At 47.3% G+C, this 15,375-nt stretch overlaps 1 protein-coding gene across 1 annotated transcript in view; it reads right to left on the bottom strand.

The window, feature by feature from the left end:
• The window catches only part of LOC126543468 (4-pyridoxate dehydrogenase-like), a 37,319-nt gene extending 27,946 nt beyond the window's left edge, over positions 1–9,373 (bottom strand). The window contains exons 1-4 of the mRNA XM_072284697.1: positions 9,199–9,373; positions 8,128–8,330; positions 6,678–6,870; positions 6,157–6,345 (exon numbers count right to left, since the gene is read on the bottom strand). Of these exons, the coding sequence (XP_072140798.1) occupies positions 6,157–6,345; positions 6,678–6,870; positions 8,128–8,330; positions 9,199–9,349 (736 nt within the window). The 5' untranslated portion in view covers positions 9,350–9,373. The remainder of the gene's footprint in view (positions 1–6,156; positions 6,346–6,677; positions 6,871–8,127; positions 8,331–9,198) is intronic.
• Positions 9,374–15,375: the final 6,002 nt, after the last annotated feature.

Below are 15,375 nucleotides of genomic sequence, written 5' to 3'. Positions count from 1 at the left end.
GCACTCAATCGGTAATTATGCAAAGAGGGTTAGGTGGGCCCGACGTACAGCGCCTGACATGATTGTAACTTGGCAAATGTTTGGCACATAAAGATCACTTTTGCGGGTGCAATTCGCGATCATTCAAAAGGGTATCGTAGTACAGTAGGCAGGCACGCTGCGCATATATCAGGGTCCATTATCAATTGCGCAAAAACAGACAAAAGGTGCACAGATACGGTAGAAGCACGTGGTCATACTGCAGTTCTGCCCATTGTCCGAAAGCGCAAGCTTCGCCTCCCAAAAAAGAACGCCTAATCAGGAGCGTGAGCCGGCGCTCGCTAATGACACTAACACAATGACACAAAGAATATAATAATTTACTATTGCCCCTTCCCCTCTCCGCCCCCCCCCATGAACACACAAACTTACAAACAAACCGAGGGCGAAGGCGCTGTGGCAGGACGAGGTCCTTCCAATAAGTATACTACCATCCCATATATCTATACAGCGCACAGTAAAACTGCATTATTCTACGGCAGTGGAGCAGTTTGTTCCTTTTATTCTATTCATTTGCGTGACGCAGTCGCTATAGTAGCGTGAAACTACACCATTGAACAGAAAGTGAGCGAGAAAAACGCGTGCACAGAAATTGCCGTTTTCCAGTTTTAATCATTTTCATGACATAATATGTCTTCCATTTTGGCCGTCGGCTGTCTTAGCAGTAGCGACCTCCAACTCGTAAGCTTACTTACGAACTTTTCATGAATAATCGTCGCATTATTAGGCTGAAGCCAATTATGCCGACACTGGCACACCGAGTTATTGCTCGTGTCGAACAACCGCGAGTTACAGGATCGTTACACGAGTTACACTATATATATATATATATACAGAGTGCGTAGTTGTCACTCGGACGCATACCTGTTTTTAGCTTTGCTGCTGCTTTGTCCACTCGCAAAGTGGTTGAGGCATCGACCACTATACATGCGAGACCGTTGCCGCGGCTTTCTTATATTAAAGACAAGGTATCCTTTGGCGAGTTCAGATCTATTTGTGGATTGTGGTATCCGGTTACGTAATCACTTTCGACTTGTCAAATTAGATGACTGTAGCAGGACATTGAAAAAGACACACCAAGTTAGCTTAGAGCTACGTACAGAGCAGTAATAATATGCAATCAGCAAAAAAAAAATGTCGGAATGAAACTAATATGCGCTAGTTCAAACTGCGTGCGGCTACAAAGTGGAACCGGAGGTACGGCTATACTCAACAAAAATGTGAGCTTATCCAGGAGGTATTGCAGCCTAAATATATAAAAAAAAATTCTGCCTCTCCCGTAATCGAGAGTATACGTAATCCTGAAATGGCAACCGCCAAATCAAATTGGTTGGACATGATACTAGTCACAATCTTGAAACGGGTGTACTGCATGTTCGCAACGGCACACCCCACCACACAATACCACAATACGCCATACGGTGCACTGGTTCATCTAGCCAGCTAGAAGAAGAAAAACGACTGAAGGCGGCACGACAGGCAGCGAAGGACACCAGGGAGACAGAGCGCACAGCCCACCTAGAAGAAGACAAGCGCCTGAAGAAGGCGCCGTGCAGCGTGGCGCCACCTCTCGACGAGACGCAAAACCCGTGCCGCAGAACTCACGGACCGCTGGCGTTCAAAAGAGCACAGGCAACCCTGTCTCAGCGCCAAAAGATGACAATGAAATGTATGGTGCCCTGTAACTGCCTTTTAAACGTCGCTATTGCAAATGACAAATAAAACTTCAGCGTACTAGAAGTTACAGATTGAGTGTTATTGTGAACAAGCATTACGAAGAACTCGAAGCAATATTTTTTTGTAACTTGTTTGGTAAGTAACTAGCGTATGTAATGCGGTCCTGTACAAAGGGTTGGTGGCCAGAGACTGTATTTGCTTAGTTTTGACTTTTTGCCCGGATGATCTCGTTTTGTTCTCGCATGCCCGGATAACTACTCTGGCTTTTGGATCAAAGTCACTTGAAGGTCGCTGACAACGAGAGCTAAAAGCATTTCATGCTTAAAAAAGCCAGCAAATCCCACGCCCAGAGGGAATCAGTGCTATGCGAAGCAGTGTGCCGGGAGCCTACCAAGTTAACGAAACGACCATGAGAGCGCCAAGATGTAGGCGGCTGTTTCATGACCTACATGACACGCATGCCATGACATTCATGTCATGGCCTATAATTTATGTTCGTCATGCACTCTCCTCATATTATGCCAATTGTGGTACTTACCAAGACATAAGCGGCTGTTTCACGACGTACATGGCACACATGTAATGACATTCATGTCATGACCAATAATTTATGTTCATCATGCACTTTCCTCATACTATGCCAATTGTGGTACTTACCAAGACGCAGGCGGCTGTTTCATGGCCCACATGACACGCATGTCATGACATTTTTGTCATGACATATCATTTATGTTCGTGATATATTCTTATCATACTATGCCAATTTTGGCACATACGAAGTTAATGAAACGGCCATGAGAGTACCGAGACGTAGGCGGTTAGATACTGTCACAGTGTCAAATGTGCGCCAAAAAATGCTTCGCATTTAAAACGACATTCTGGGGTTTTAAGTGCATAAACAATGATCTGATTATGTGGCATGCCATAGCGAGGGACTCCGAATTTAGTTTGACTATCCCAGGTTCATTAACGTGCACCCAATGCACGATAACAGAGGCGTTTTCGTATTTCGCCGGCATCGAAATGCAACCACCCTTGCCGGGATCTGATCCCGCGCCCTTTAGCTTATAGTAGCGCAACGTCAAAGCCACTATACTCCACCACGGTGGGTTATCCGATACGTAGAATGAACTCTTGCACATTCTGCATTTCGCTATAGTGCGTTCGGTAATACTTTAACGAGAAATCAAGTTTCAGTAACATACTTTATTTTATAAATTTTCTGTAAATTTCTGAGACGGTACAGGAATTCTAGTAAGCAGATTAAATAAATCACAAACTCATCATTTCTCATTTTCTTTTTTTTTTCAATGTCGCGTCCGAACCGCGATGCACATGGCGTCACGATCGAAGATGTCACACACATCACGATACTTTCCAGTACCTCGTTCTTTTGTATGCAAAAGCAAAACTCAATCAACCTTTCTGGTGGACATGAAACAGCGCTAAACAACAGGACAAGGAGAGGGACACAGACAACAGCGCTGTTGTCTGTGTCCCTCTCCTTGTCCTGTTGTTTAGCGCTGTTTACTGCTCGTAATCATGAACCAACCAGCCCAAATGCGTACTTTTCTGACGGAGTTGTCATAGTTTCCAATGCAATGACAATGACGTTTTTTTTTTCATTCTTTCTTTAACGATGAATGAAATAGCCTGCAAAGATCTATGACGTCATAGAACCGACACCCGATAGATGCTGGCTCGAAGGTCTCGAATATATATAGTGCTGTCACTTGCCTTTCGTTTTCACCTCCTTTCCGCCATAACGCCCCTCCGTATCCGGTTAGCCTGGCGTACTGTCAGCCACAAAAGTTTATGGGACATGAAGACGGCGGAAACTCTAACCTTCAAATCAGAGTTCCAGCATCTAGTATCTGCGACCTACATAGAGGTGCATCAAATTAGAAGTGGCATGCTTTAAACAGAGCAGTAATTGCCGTTAGGTGTCTTTTATTTATTCATTTTTGTTATTAATATTATTATTACGCGTTCATTACGGTCATCCATACGCCTGGATGGCCCGTCTGTGTGGCCGACGGGTTGCCTTTTCAAGGTGTTTCGTGGTTAGCTTCATGATGATATGTTCCATGCCACTGAGGTGGGAAAAATCGGGCAAAGTGTGCGATTTGGATACCTATTATGACAATACTTGAGATCTTTGTAGCAAGGCGCCTGTACTATTTGCTAACATTGTTCGCTCTTGTTTCCCCATTGTTGTGCTTACTGAAATAGGACTTTGAAGTGACATGTCTGCTGTTCTGTTCTCGCCGAAGCACGATGTTTTTCGTAATGAAAGAATCTTATCTGGATTTAAACAAAAAGCTGGTGATGCCCGAATCTCTATTGAGCTCCCTTAAATATGTTTCGCGGTTCGACATAGAAATTGTATAGGAATCGGTTTGGCTTGAAGTGTGGCGCAATGTCAAAAACTATTAGCTGGAGATTTTGATGGCTGCACCGAACTTCAAGCCAGGCATGTTTGATGAGGTCATGACATCTACTGAACGTGTTGTGAACACGCAGTAAGAGTGCCAACTAGTTATTCTTGGTGACTTGAACACACCTGGTATTCGGTGAAGAAACTGTGCCTATTTCCACTACAATAATTTCACATCGAATAAATGCTGCTCGTTGTTAGGTTTTATCCCCCTTCAGCAACATCACTGAGAACTGTCACAGTAATATTTTACACTTGTGCCTGTCAAATGTATCGAAAGTAACGGTGTCGTGCTCTCACATCTGCCTAATTCGTTTTGATAAATTTCACCCACCGCTTAAGATATCCGCGTCTTTGTCGGTCTTACATCATAACGATTCAGATGGTGAAAGTAATTTCCCCCGCTTTGCTTTCAAATCTGGTGACTATGTTGGCCTTCTTAAGTTTTTCTCTGCGGTAGATTGGTTTCTCGTGACTAGTACATGTCGACGTCGACAAACCGGTCCATCCATTTACCGAGATCGTTCTGGATGGTATGCATGACTACATACTTCAGTACAAATCCAAACGATGTAACTTTCTCCATTGGTTCTTTGGGGAACTTAGAACTGATCTAAAGCGTGAAAAGGCGTGCCAACAGAAAAGCCAGAGGTCCTGAACCTAACAAATGTATAGGAGAATTCCGTCTTTTGAGGTTCCTCTGCAATCTATCGCCTGTATAAGCGGAATCACAACTCTCACATTAATTCACCGGAGAAAAGCACCTCTAAACGGCCGGGGGACTTTTGGAGACAATTTCGTACGCACTACTGCAAACGTATCCGTCCGCTCGACTCCTGTGGTGAAGTGCAAGCAGTCGCTGATCTTCTCGCTGTTAATTTGTCCTCAATATACAAACCTTCACCTGACAGCACTGTCCACCATCCACGCTCTTCTGCTGGAACTTCCAGCTCGGTACATCTTGACAAGGATGACATCAGCAAATGCCCTTAGACACCTGAGGCCATGTTTGTGTTCCGTCCCAGATGGCATCCCCGCCGCCATTATCAAAGCTTGCGGCAGTACCTTTGTACTCGTGCTGACATCAATATATAATAACTGTCTGGAATACCCAAGGCCGCTTAAGCAGTTCTTATGAGTTCAGAATGCGAAAGCATTAACTTTCAATTGAACACCGCTGAGCGGTCCTTCCAGTTGATCAACTCCTCGCGAGCAAGCGAGCGCGTTGAGACGCTTGGCCAATGCGTCCTAGACGGCACAAGGCCGGCGCACTTCGGTTCTTGACGTCATGCTACCTTGTCCGACTGCCACGATCCCGAGTAAGCCGCGGTGATTTAGACGTCACCGCTTACGTCGCGCCGCGCTTGGCAAAGGAAATTTCGGTCCAACTAGCATGACATCATAAAGCAGAGTGCACAGGCCTGCCATCTAGGAGGTGCTGGTTTAGCCCAGGGGCTAAGACACTCGGCTTCTCAGTGTGGGGTCGTAAGTTCGAAGCCCACTGCCGCCAACGTTCTTCCTTTCCAATTTATTCAGTTTTTCTGTACATTAATTTCTTTACATGGATTACCGATGCGAAGTTAGAACGTAGGCGAGAGCTTTGCGCGGACAAGGAACGCGCGGATAACACAGGCCTCCGAGAGCGACGGGGACGTGGCGTCGCGGCGATGTCCTCTCCCCTCACGCAACACCAGGCGCGCCAGCAGCGCCCGTTCTACTCGGTCGAGGCGTTTACGTGACGTGGCATCGCAGCCAATGACAATTTAGGTGCCGTTTTGCAGCTACAGACACCGTCTTTTTCTCTCAATGGCACACTCGATGCTTTCGCATCACTAATTCCACTTTTCCGAGTTCCTGGAAATCCGCTCGTGTTTGGCGCGTCTAAATCCGGGGACAAAAACGGATGTCGTGAACTATCGGCCGATTTCTCTTCTGTCTCCCGCTTCCAAGCTTTTTGTTCAGGTGAATAAATCAGTAGACAAACCCGTGAGCCGTAAACTCACCCAACCGACTTTGCACTTCCAGTGACATCGGAAATGAGACAGAGAGAAACCACATGCCTGTCTGGCTGGGCCCGTTGTAGTCGACGAGGGGGTAGCCTAGTTCTTGGCCAGCTTCCAGGAACACGTCACTCACAGGGGAATGGGAGTTGGCGTACGCACAGGGCATCTCACCGCGTGTACCATGATAGCCTGCGTAAAAACATATTTAAAAAACTCGCACACTCTTTGCGGTGGTTGGCGAATCGGTTTCAGCATCCCCCCCCCCCCCCCCCTCCAAAGAAAGAGCATCTAGGTTAAATTGTAAAAATCGCCCACTTTCACTTCCATTTTCCTCATTAGTTCTACATTTGAACTGAACATCACAATTAATTGCCCCCGTGCTCTTTCTCTGGCTTCAGCGTCTGTTTCCCAAAGTGATTCCCAAAGTCAGCGTGACGTCATGCGCAATGTTTGACGCAGGAAAATCAATTTCTGCGTCACCAGTGTTCGTTGGCGGTGCACCGTGCGGGACGTGTGCTCACCGTTGTCCGAGTACTCCCTGATGTGGCACTTCTCGATGTTCTTGAAGTGGGGCAGCACCTCGTCGTAGCTCCATCCCTTGACGCCGTAGTCGTGGCCCCAGCTGTCGTAGTCGCGCCGGTTGCCCCGCACGAACAGCATGAAGTTGATGACGCTGCATCCACCAAGAGCTTTGCCTCGCGGCCACGGGCTGCGCTGCACGCGTAGGCACGTGACCAAAATACAGCCAGGTTAAGTATCCGTGCGGTCAGCCGAAACTAGAATACGGTACGCGACGAAGCTTAAATTTACGTTCGAAAATGATGATGATGATGATAATAAAAGTCGTTTTGTTAATCAAAATGGCGAGCAAGGAGCCGTTGGCATTGAAGAAAGACAAGTTCCTGGGCGCATTAGTGCATCATGTGGTTGGTTTAGACTGCACAATATCCGCGATCGGTCCACATATTCGGACAGCACTTTCTCCGGGATCGGCCCATATTTTTCGTTGAGTAATGCCACACTTTCGGTTCTGGTTTTAAGCACGCGCACTTTGAACGAGCGTCACTATACATGTTACCGCCTGTTGACGGTTGCCTCAAGAGCGGTTGACATCGAAGAAAGACAAGATCCTCTTGGGCGCATTATAGTACGATGTGGTTTGTTGTTTAGACTGCGCTACCTTTGGGAATGGTCCATATTTTTGGACTGTAGTATCTCGGGGAATTGGCCCATCTTTTTTGTTGAGTAAAGCCACACTTCCGGTTCCGGTTTTAGTTCACGCGCACTTTGAACGAGCGCCTCTGGGTTTCATTTCGGTGTTTTTTACGCTAATTACACAATCTTACTGCCCCGTTAGCTCCCATAGACACTGCCGTCAGTTATGTCTAGTAATTTGTACAGAAAACTCTGCGCCTCTTTGAACGAGGCATCGCGGTATAGGGGGGTTTGTCTTGCTGTGTGTAGAGTCACTGGAAAAAAGAAATTTTTTCCAGTGACTCTAGCTGTGTGTCGGTGACAGCGCCCTCCAGCGTTCTCCTCGTTGGCCGCGCTCCTCTCCTCGCCTTCATCTCCACGCCTATAAAGCGAGGGAGGAGCATTCGACGACATCGCCGATTCGACAACCCCGCCCGAGAAATGCTTTTGCATTGAAACGTGATTTCGCAATAATGACATGGTACGTACCGCGCCCATTTGTGTACACTTGAAGAAAATGAACTTTAATAACGTTTATCTGCTAGAAAAAGCCGCCGGCAAAGGCTCCACTGTTTTCAGAAATATTCCATCGTCTGCTTCGAAACGGCACGTGGCAAGTGAAAGCAGATAGCACAAAGTGAGAAGACATGCATTGAGGCCAACAAACGTGCAACAGTTACTGCGAATGTATGGCGGATTCAAAGCGCTTGGTAGCTCTTTAAATAGACTGGTGTACTCCCTGCGCGCAGTCGCGCTGAAGGAACAGTGCTCCCGTACCTTCTCCTTCAGAGACAGACAGGAGTGCTCCTGCGGCTCGGTGACGTAGTTCCAGTCGTAGGGTCCGTGGTAATGGAGGAGCGCGTAGATAGGCACTTCTGTCGTGGCGTCTTCCGGTCCGCCGGCCTCGATCAGCAGGACGGTGACCGCCGGGTCGGCAGACAGTCGGTTGGCCAGGACGCAGCCCGCCGAACCACCACCGACTGCGCGGGACACGTCATCGCTGGCTCATGGACAGCGGAGGAAAAGTAGGGGGTGCTCGGTATCCGAATTTCGCACAAAATCATATCGCCCGACTGCCATATTACCTATACAGTTGAATAGTGCGATGTCACGACACATTTCAATGCGCCGCCGCTGCCGCAAAGCATGCCGGTAGTAGTAGTCCTCAGCGGGCTGAACGGCAAGCATGGTAAGATGCATGTTGTGTCTGCACCATGGCAAACCCGCTTGGTCCTTCTGTACAGTTCTCGGGCATTCAAACGCGATAATTCGCCCTCATATCGGTCGGAACTGGTGGGCACTGTAGTAACCAGGTGTGTCTTTTTGGGGGGGGGGGGGAGTGGGGGGGAGGGGATCGCACTTGACCGGAGACGGACAGGGAGCGAGGTGCGAGGGCTTGGCAGAAAGCATCCTGGTACACAGAACAGATAACTAAGAAGTTTGTTCAGATATACCCGGAGGACTTGAGGGAGTGAGGATGATGCAGGTTTAGAAGCGAAAGTATGGCTTCATGAGCGATGAAAAGCGTGCTCAACTCTACGTCATTCCTCGCGTTTTATGTCAACTATGGCCGCCAAGATAAATTTACCACTATATTGGTTGCATTTCATGTTTGAGTGTGCACAGAAGAGTATTGAATTATTCCAGACATATTCGTATTTGCCGCATTATAAATATATTCGAATACCGACGCTTCGTTTCGAAGACCAAATAGAATGGGGCCTTATTAGATTCTTTATTCAATTTTTTTTAATATTCGAACACCCCTACCTTAATCGTTTGTTAACATGCACGATCGGTATTCTTTAAGAGTATATAGTGTCGTGTAAAGTGGCGTCAATGCCTGACCGATGACGTAGTCGTACTCCTCGTGCAGCTTCTCGGTGTGGTAGTAGTTCATGTCGGGTGGCTGGCTCATCTGCAGCATGGACAGCAACTGCGCCAACAGGAAGGCGCCCCACTTGGGGATCACGAACGGGATCGTGCCGGAGCTGATCATGGTGCCGCCGCCGCTATACCTCCGAAGCCCTGTGCACGGGCAATGAATCGGACGTCATATGGCGACACTGCTTGTAAGATGCCCGTCATACTTAAAGGCTATGGCTGCAGCGAAAGCTAACTTTCGCTAAATTTCTATTAAATGAGTAGTGCATACTGCTGCATGCAGCCATCTGGGCAATGTTGCAAGAACGGTAACTGTTTAATTTTCTTATTAACAGCACTTAAATATCACTTAAGCTGACGACGCGTCTAGCTGGCGGTTAGCGGATATGACGCAGGTCCCAGAATGTCGCCTCTGAGATTTTCACTCACGCTGCAGGCGCCACCTGGTTCTTTACGTTCTGGAGGAATAATAGTGGGCATCGCAAACCAACAGGGCATAAGGGAGGGCAAACGATGTAGATGGGCGCTGACTCCCAACTATTTTATTTTGGAATCTTCAAGGCAAGCTTTGTACACGCAGGCATGTTACCAAACAAGTACACGTTAGAGATGACAATTTAGAAACAGCAGTTTATTATCGCAAATGTTTCTGACAGGGGCGCTCACTCAGAGATCACCAGCTTTGCTGATGTGGGCTACTTAAATGACTTCGCTTTCCTTGTTTTCTTTTTCTTTTTTTGCATATCCTATACAGGCAGTCTCGCCTAAGTACGGTGCATGTGAAACCGCATCGGTTGCAGTGACCTGCCGGATACCCCAACAATGTGCCAATTAGCCCGAGAACAAATACTTTTGGAACAAAGTTCTAGGGTACTCGGGCTGTTTCGCAGTGTGCTAGAATGTGCGTCATTTCCGGCGAATGGCGATGGCGCCATTCCTTTCTTTTTTCCTTTCGACTGCCGTATCCTGAATGTTTATATTATTGAACCTTCCCTGACGCGTCCGCTTGTATTCGAAACGTAAAAATTTGCGTGGAGATTGCTCTTTACCTGCACAACGTAAAACTAGGCTTTTTACGTGGTAGGAAATTTCGTTGCAGTCGTCCCTAAGCCCGAAAGCGCTTTATGCGTCTTCGTACTTGCACCACGGTTGGTGCCGTATATTTCTGGAAGGGTGAATTTAATCTGCTAGCTCAATGTGTCTTCCTTCCACAGCATTCGTTGCTTTCTCCTTGGAGCCGATGTTTCTTAATTTCAAGCCGCTGTCTTTCACTGCCCTGTTCAAGTCTGATGGTAAGCGGTACATACATTCTAAGCACGATAACTTTTTACGAAATCGCATATGGTAAGATCGTCATTGGTTACAAGCTATTTCTAAAACAAGTTCCTTCTTAGCGAGTATACATATCTTCAGGATTCACACGTGATAACGCAGAAGAGAAGACGCATGGTGCGTAAAAGTAACGAGAACAAAGCGCACGTAGAAACGAATGACTTCGCAGCGCGAGCGGCACACGAACTGAAGAGGAACGGACAAACCGTGTCTGGCAATTTCGACAACGCCTTGGCGTGCTGGACTGGTTCGAAGACAGCAAACCGACGCTGTAGCAGGCTCCGCCACAGATGCTGGATATGTGCCGCTTTTCAGTGAACGTCTTCCGCGTTAACGCTTTAAGCGAGGTCCACCATGAATGCAGTGGGCATGTGCCGCTTTTCAATGGACATCTGGTCAACTTGGGTGACCGAGTGTGTGCCACTGCTGAGTGTGCGGCAAGCGAGGGAACAATTCTCAGCGTTGGCACACACTGGCGCGCCTAGCTTCTCGTCTCGGAGGCCACGCGCGGGCTTCTCGCCAGCGCCACTAGATGGCGCAGCGTGTTCCGGAAAAAAACGCGAGAGGAGTGCGAATATTCGAAACATCCGAATAACGAACCAAATATTCTAGTCGATTCGCTCTTCGAATTGAATAGTCACTACTCGTAAATGCGAATATTTTTCGAATACTTTTAGACTATTTCATACCACCAACTGCGCCCAACAGAAGATTAAGTTATAGCAAAAGATACGGTACATTTTCCCTCCCGCGGGCATACTATAAACATAAATGATGAGAACCTGCGGAGTGGAGTAAGCCAAGTCACTTAGGTAGCCATAATTTAGAGGTTGTAGAGCGATCATTCGCATTCTCTGAAAAGCCCTGTGCATGCGAAGAAACTTGTTTGCTCCTAATGCTCCATTTGTGCTTTTAATACACAACGCTTCATAACGCACCATGTAATGACAGAAGCTTCCTAACCTTAAGAATACTTGGATGTGAACGCCGTTTTATATTAATTGTGCTAACGGCAATTTATTATTCAAGAAGTGTTCGAAAAGTGTTCGATATTCGATTCAACTGGATTCGCTTTTGGCACCATACGACTCGCATTCGATTTGGTCTCAAAAATCACTATTCGCACATCCTTATTTCTATGCATATCGAAGGCACCGGGCAGGCTTCGCGGCGGCACCGCTAGATGGCGCCGAGCGTTCTTTGGGAAGCGCGAAAGTGGAGTACCACAGCTGTACACGCCTAACGCATAACTCGTTTCGACGTCGGCAATACGTTGTGTTGCTATATGGATTCAATGCTAAACGCATTACCGTCAACAATCACCCTGATGTGGGTTCTGCCAAGTTTGTTTGTTCTATGCCTTGCTTTGCTGTCCTCTCATCCCTAGTACCTCACAGCATGGTAGTCACCCGGGAGCGATCCTTGTTGCCATCCATGCGCTTGCTCTTCCACTTTTTTTTCTTTTTGAGGCCTCCAAAAATAATTGGTCAGACGCCCAGTAGATCTGGCAGCAACCAGGACATGTTTAGAAAATATGTAAGGTACACTTAGGCATTCGAAATGTTTCACCGGAGCAATGATTCTCATTTTGAGGCAACCTAAATTGTTCTGTCGATTTAAACTAATGCTTCGTGTAAGTGATGGCACATAATATGCTTGTATCTGAGTGAAACAATTCCTTTATGGCAACCGTAACATTAAAAATATCTCGGCTGTCTCACGTTGAATACGTCGGCTAATGTCTACTGACTAAAGCTAGGGTGTGTTTGTCATTTTCACTTCTTGCGTGGAAAACCACTGGGGAATACTGAGTGTTGATGACACCCAATGCACACTGAGAAAAACAGCTGTGGTGTGCGCTGCGCATGCATACCCTAACTCGTATTTAGCTCAGTTTCTCTCCTCTGCACTTTCCCATTTGTTCTCGACACAGGTTTCTAATAACTGCCGTTTCCTTTTATAAGTGTCCTCATTTAGGCTGCTTTCAGTAGTTCTGAATACCAGAATTCACTTTTCCTTTAACCTACTACTACTTCAGATTAGAGCATTACAACCTTCGAAATACCTGGTGATGCGCACATGCCTTAAGGAATGCTTTATCTGAAGGATAGCACACAGGCAACTCAGGCACTGCTGATTGTACACAACGGGCACTAAACCAAAAGCGAGGCAGACAGAGGTTCAAAGGGAGCTGGATATTTAAAGGAATCAGCAAGAATCTTAAGAAGGGATCCCTCAAGCTGGAGACGTTTCGACAAGGCGACTGCTCTTCGCCATGACGAAGACAGATATTGTGGTCGACCACAGTTAACTATTACACTAAGTTGGGACATATAGATTCTGTGCTTTTTCGGCCAAGCCCTACCTCAGGGTCACCATGACCTCTGCTCACATGTACTTACCACGCAACAGGTCTTATCGGCTTCTGATGTAATCCGGCCCGGCTCAACGGTAATGGCTTTGTGCAATGCACCCTGGCTCAGCCTCCAGATGTGACGGGCGAATGCTGCGCCGTGTTCTTCGGGTCGACGACGCCGTCGCGTGGCACACGCGCCGTTCTCACACGTGTACTGCCTGCAACTGCGTCCATCGTTGTGGCGGGCCCAATAACTCGCTTTGTGCAGCGCACAATGGCTGTCTCGCTCTGTCCAGCCTGTAAGCACATTGTTTTTTTGGCGGTTATACGTTCCCGGGTGAAAATGAGGCGAAAAACAGCTCCGCGGGTATGCACCGGCCACCGAGAATTTTCATTTTTTTTATGAGGGCCAGGAGAACGGCACCCGTTTTCCCTTAGCTGCATCTGAGAAGAAGGAGATCTTGATGCTGATGGTATCGGTCAGTTGTCGGAAACCAACTTTCTCGTGTTGCAAACACTTGCAGTTTGTGCTAACTGAGAGGGCATGTATGGAACCACTGCTCTCACGTCGACCTATTTTACGGGGAAAATCGGTGTGAGCGCTCAAAGGCTGTGCACGCGTACAGTAGGAAAATCAGTTGACCACACGCAGCCCAAACACCATTCCACATCAAGCGCCGGCTATTTGTCCTGTCTTCTAGGGAAGAGCAGTAGCCGGCGCCCCTCATGGGCATCAACCTGACCTAAATTCAGTTCAAAGGAGGAGAAGGAAATAACTTTATTGCGTGTCCTGCGAGTTGGTGGGGAGGGCCAAAGGCCCCGCCTAGGTGACGGCCAGGAGTTTGTGGGTCCTGGCGGCATCCTCGGCCCGCTGGACGGCCCATAGTTGATCCTCGAGGGCGGGGCTGAGCAGCGCGGCTTCCCAACGCGTGCGAATGCTGTTGCTAGAGGCCGCGTTCTCGTTATTTTTATGTATCCCTCGGCATTCCCATAATATATGCTCCGGAGTGGCTCTGGATTCGCATGTGTTGCATTTGTCCGTTTGATATATATCCGGATATATGATGTGCAACAGCGCAGGAATCGGATACGTCCTAGTTTGTAACTGCCGCCATGCGACAGACTGCTTTTTTGTCAATTTTGGGTGAGGTCGTGGGAATATGGCCCTCTGTAACCTATAGTGTTTCGTAATGTCATTATATGTTGTCATTCTGTCCTCCCACTCCCACTCATTTACTGCACCGTCACGTTCGGAGGGTGTCGGGGCGTCACTTGCGACTGCGGCTCGGTCCGTAAGCCTTCGAGACGCGTCGTGTGCCGCCTCGTTGTTGCCGTCCTCCGCGAGGGTGTGAGCGGGTGTCCATGTGATGTACACCTAATAAAAATAAAATTAAACCATTATTTCTGGTCGTGGAGAGCATACATTTGTATGAACACAATGAAAGGTTATTTGAGTTATAAATTAATTACCGAAGTAAACAATTAATTAGTAACTGGTTTTCCGAGCCATACTCTACTGAAACTTCGCTACAGATTGTTCAAAACACTACTGGCGGTTTTGTGTCAAGCTTTACACGCTGGAATCAACATTTCAAAGTGTCAAACTGAACTTATATAACAAAAACGATTCGTTGAGCTTCGGGGCTTAAACTGCGGGATCTAACATCCCGAAAGCGCACAGTTGGTCACGAGGGGCGCTGTAGAAGTTTAAAGTACAGCAGAACGTCATAGAAGCTGGGCCTCCGTGGCATGTGCACTGTACTTCAGATTGAACAACGAGGGTGGCGATATGGGCTTGTTGGTCGGTCATCACTGAAATGAATCTGTATAGCGCAACAAACCTTAATAAAAAGATACACCAAAATAAAGCGCTTGTCTTCGTTTCTTCTTCTGTCCTTGTTTTGTTGCGCTATACAGATTCCTTTCAGATTGAACATACAAAGGATTCTTTTGTGAAATCCTTTCGAGCGTTTATGCTTACGCTGAGGCGCTGCGTTCCCTGGTATACCGATTTAATTTGCTATTAGCTTTTACGGGACCTGAGACGACAGTGAAATGAGTGCCGTTTGCTGCTTAGCATGGCCATAATTATGGTGTTTCTTGGAATGCTTTCTAAAGCATTGTATGTGGAAGGCACACTACTCCAGCGTACCTATCACGCTGTTCAAGCATGCACTCTGAGTTAATTGTACAAATTTTGCCAGACTTGTTTCAATAGAGAGGAAAAAGACCATTTTTAGTTTGCACACGGATAACCCCACAGCCTATAATATGCTATACGAGTGAGAAGTTGGGCCAACGCAATTAGGCATCCCTTGGTAACAAGCCAAGCCGAAAACATGACATAGGTGAACTTTGAAGAGTTGGACCTTCCACCAAGAAGAATTCCTCACCCGCCGTGATTGCTCAGTGGCTATGGTGTTCAGCTTCTGAGCCGAACACCATAGCCACGA

Source organism: Dermacentor andersoni, chromosome 10, assembly GCF_023375885.2.
Source record: "Dermacentor andersoni chromosome 10, qqDerAnde1_hic_scaffold, whole genome shotgun sequence".
NCBI lineage: Eukaryota > Metazoa > Arthropoda > Arachnida > Ixodida > Ixodidae > Dermacentor > Dermacentor andersoni.
Note: the sequence above shows the minus strand (reverse complement) of the source record. Positions and strands in the feature narration are given on the sequence as shown.